This window comes from Bidens hawaiensis, unplaced genomic scaffold (genome assembly GCF_021521415.1).
Source record: "Bidens hawaiensis isolate Kalapana, Puna unplaced genomic scaffold, B.hawaiensis_p1.1 tig00050648_1, whole genome shotgun sequence".
Lineage (NCBI taxonomy): Eukaryota > Viridiplantae > Streptophyta > Magnoliopsida > Asterales > Asteraceae > Bidens > Bidens hawaiensis.
Window position 1 is genome coordinate 96,456 of NW_027506164.1, and position 4,425 is coordinate 100,880.

Below are 4,425 nucleotides of genomic sequence, written 5' to 3' on the forward strand. Positions count from 1 at the left end.
ATCCCCCGTAATACAGGGAACAAAAACTATTTGGTTATATAACCAAACTTTATTTAATTATTTACCAACGTATAGTAGTGTTGGTGTTTGAACTTTCAAAATGGTTAACCAAATTAGAGATGAGATTGGTACATCACCCTAATTTGTACCAGTATCAAAAATTAATAAAAATGATTAATGATACACGTACTGACTTTATTAGGACAGTGCTTCATTATGGTATTGATTTTTTAGCGCTTTGTTTTTTTGTCTTTCCCAAATCTTCAACGATCTTTGTACCAGTACACGTAATAATAAAGCCGAATAGCTCTAGGTACGGGTACAAGACTGGTACCAAATTGGCTAAATTAATACGAGTACCAACATTACTAATATCACATCCAAAATATAATGCCAAACCCAAAATGAAACTTAAAAATCATAATACAAAAATAAACCATAAAAGTTGTATATAAAATGACATGCTCATTGCTCTGTAAATCGTATATTACCTTTCAATGATGATATGGTTGAAGGATTTATTTTAGATATTAAATATAGTGAATCCTAATAATATCTCTATATATTTCAAATGGATACAAAATACCAAACGTACCCATACTAAAATCAATCAAAACGAGTATCGATACTCTAACGAATATGTTATATTGATACGGGTACATATATTCAGGACAAAATTATGATCCCTAAATCAAATCTCGATCTTCCTCGTAAGTTATATTGTGTTTAAACTAGCTTCATGAAGAGTTTTGCTAAAGGCGGATCCTTTATTTGTTAATTTCTACAAAGTAATCAATGAACAATTTGCATAATTTTAACCTTTCATAATAAAAAAATAAATAAGAATGACATAATATGGTTCTTTAAACAAGAAATTACTTTTTCATAAGAAAAACAACATATTTTAACAATCAAACACTTGCATGTTGGAATAAACAAATAAATTGAACAAATTGATTACGTTAGGGTTAGGATACTTTGAGAACAGGTATGAGTAGTGAGAAATCACCAAAAACATGTTTTTTATTTTTTTTTTAATATTTTGAAAGAGTTTCTATACACTTTTAGAAGTATTTTCGTAAAAAGAAAAAAAGAAAAAGGGTTAAAAACGGAAAGAGATTTTTTTAAAAAAATTGACAGAAATTATGTTATTGCATTTTACATATATTAGATGCATTTTTACATAAGCTGTTAAATATGTAACATGCTGAAACGAAGATTTTTGTCATTTTTTTTTAAATTATCACGATGTTTTTTAATTTGTTTTGACGAAAAATACTTCTAAAAGTTTATAAACGCCTTTTTCAAATTTTTTTAAAAATAAAAAGCATGCTTTTTGTTTGGTTCTCAAAGTTCTCACAACCTAACGTAGTTCTAAAAACTTGCCCGACTTCATTAAACTTCCAATGATTCACCTAACTATTAGGTCAAGCATTAACAAGTTGACCATCTTTATTGATTTCTAACATTTTTACAACTTGGTCGTTGGTTCTTGTATAGGAATTTTCTCGGTAACAACTTGTTTGGGAACCTCCTTCTCTTTAGCTTCATTAAGAATCATCGACTCTAATCTATCTTCAACTTCTTCCACCTGCGCCATTATCATGAAAATTTAATTTTGACTTCTAACTTTCAAATAAATCGGCTCCCAACTTTATAACTAATTGAGTTATTTTCTTTTATTAAATTTAAAATTGGTTTTGTATTTTTATATTTCTTTTTGAAAGTTTATATTAAAACTAATTGTTTAGTGCCAGTTTATTTATTTTCATTTTTGCTAATATGGCTAATTTCATTTATTTTATGTCTAACAACAATCATTATATTATTATAGATAAAGGCCATGAAAAAGCATACACTCAGATCATGCTATATTTAGTATGGGATTTTTTTTTTCAAAATCTAACTACGAATATTAACAAGTACAGATTATATGAATCAAAGTAAGGTATTAGCTGAAAAAAAAAGAAAAGGACATTAATGACATTTAAATTGATACTATTTATATTTAATTTGAGTATTAATTTCCGTGAATAATAATACATGATATCTTGTTATACTATGGAAAAAAAAAAGAAAAAATACAATGCACACATATATATGCAACAACTTGGATCAAAAAATAATTAATATATATTTAGATTTACACGCTCCACTTGTAACATATATCTATCCATAGGTATTATTGTTTAACTACACTATTTAAAAAATTATTTAAGAAAATTGAACAATAAACCTTTTCTCTCCATTTTTTAACCGCAAAAATAATTGATTTTCAATATATTATTGAGGAAGTAGACCAGTTAAGATCGAATTATCAAACCTTATCAATGATATTATTGGCGATATGAGCACTCTTGGCTACCCCTTCAACAAGTTCATCAACGGCTTCCATGGTTTTTCTAATTGTGCTATTCTCAGGAAGATCATCGGTAATATTATCGATCACGTTATCAACTTTTTCAGCCACCACCTCGATAGTTTCCATAATATACTCAGCTGTGTTAACCACATTGTCAACCCTATCTACACAATCATGAGTTTGTAAAGGTTAGAAATTTAACCATGTAGGAAGAATTTTTAATAGTGTAAATTAAACGAGTCTTGGTCATGGACGAAACACTAACTACGGTTTTGAAAAATGACAAACCTGGCTGGTCCGGTTGGTTTAATCACTGAGCACCCAAACCAACCAAATTGTTTGTATTAAGTTCTTTAAAATAACCAAAATGGTTCACTGATATAATTTATATATATAAATACATATTATATAAAAGAAAAATTGGAAATAAATAATCTCACCTTTTTGTATTAGCCGATAATAATCCTACCTTTAAAAATCGCTAGCAATTGTCCCACATTTTAACTATTTTTGTCTCACTGGTCCTCCGTTAAAAAACACTAACGTCGTTATGTTTTTTCCCTAGTTTCAAACCGATGATTTAGGGCTTTTGATCGGAAGAACGATACGGGTCGTCTGATGTAAAACTTATTTCGAAACGGTGATTCAAATGGCTTGATTTTTGTTAATTGGAAATTCAAGCATCCGAATTGAAACATTGTTTCGTCGTTTGGATCACCATTTCGAGATAATTTTTACATCGGTCGACTCGTATCATTCTTCCGATCAAAAGCCCTAAAACATCGGTTTGAAACTAGGGAAAAAACGTAACGACGTTAAGTATTTTTTAACGGATGACCAGTGAGACAAAAATAGTTAAAAAGTGGGGTCATTGCTAGTGATTTTTAAAGGTGGAATTATTATCGGCCAATACACAAAATGTGAGATTATTTATTTCCAATTTTCCTATATAAAAAAACTTAAAATAGATAAGGTTAACAATCGGTTTAGTTTACACATCGTTTTAAGTTCTAAACCGGTGAAACGAAGCAGCCAAATTTGCTTCAATATGAAAGGTTTTAGTGTTTAACAAAACCTTAGTTAACACGAAGAAGAATTGGGAGAATATATTAATTAATCTTACTTTTTAGTACAAGTAATGGCCCCCATTTATGCGTGCAAAAGGGTAAAACAAATGTTAATACGATACCCACAATCCAATTTCTCCTGAAAATTGAAAACAATCAGAAAAGTAATATATACACAAGGATTGATTTCAAGAAAGTTGGATGTTATTCGAAGCTTACATGGAACCGGAAGGTGATCCAGAAGGAAGAGGAACACCAGGAGGTGGAGTGACATTGCTGCGTACAACGAAGCTTCTTCGCGGTATGGTCTTCATGGGATCATACCGCAAGCTTCTTGTATTGAAACCATGAACATCGTAATTAGATGAAAAATCTTTGTTCTTTGAGAATGATGCTTGGGACGTCGGATTACACGAGAAAGATGCAAAATTACGTGACGGGCGTGCCGATATCGATGAATCGCAGATCAATCTTGACATGGACATTGACATTTCTTAGGATATGAACGTAGAAGAAAGATATTAAAGATAATTGTAATAGAGTTGTTGAAGGGTTTGAATATATATGGAGTTTATGTCTATTTTCATGAGTAATCTCATTAAATGGTCAATGAATAGGAGCCAATTACAGGGTGTACGCTTTCTTATGGTAAACGATGGAGGTTTCTTGTCACATGCATTTGTTATTATCTTATCTACCATGTGATGTGGTTATGATTTTAATATTAAGTTGATAATATTATTGTTGACGATTTCTTAATGATGTATGCATATTGGCACTTTGTTACTTTCCCTCTTACCTACTTAGCGTCAAGTTGGCGTTAGGAAACAGAATAACATCGGCTTTGAGGGCGGCTATACATAACCAAGGCTACGTGAATATACCCACCTCTTTTGTCACTCTTAAAAGTTTGTTTGGGCCATCTTTTTTTAGTTAGGGCATATAACTGCCCCAAGATCTCCTCCTTGAGGACTTGGCCGTTTTAGAAGGAGGAAT

General features: G+C 30.7%; 1 protein-coding gene across 1 annotated transcript; it reads right to left on the reverse strand.

Moving 5' to 3' along the window:
- Nucleotides 1-1,471: 1,471 nt before the first annotated feature.
- On the reverse strand, nucleotides 1,472-3,920 carry LOC143616918 (uncharacterized). The gene is made up of 4 exons (XM_077089617.1): nucleotides 3,649-3,920; nucleotides 3,486-3,568; nucleotides 2,324-2,526; nucleotides 1,472-1,591 (listed from the first exon to the last, which is right to left on the reverse strand). Exons 1-4 carry the CDS (start codon nucleotides 3,918-3,920, stop codon nucleotides 1,472-1,474), a joined length of 678 nt encoding a protein of 225 aa, XP_076945732.1.
- Between the last annotated feature and the right edge of the window lie 505 nt (nucleotides 3,921-4,425).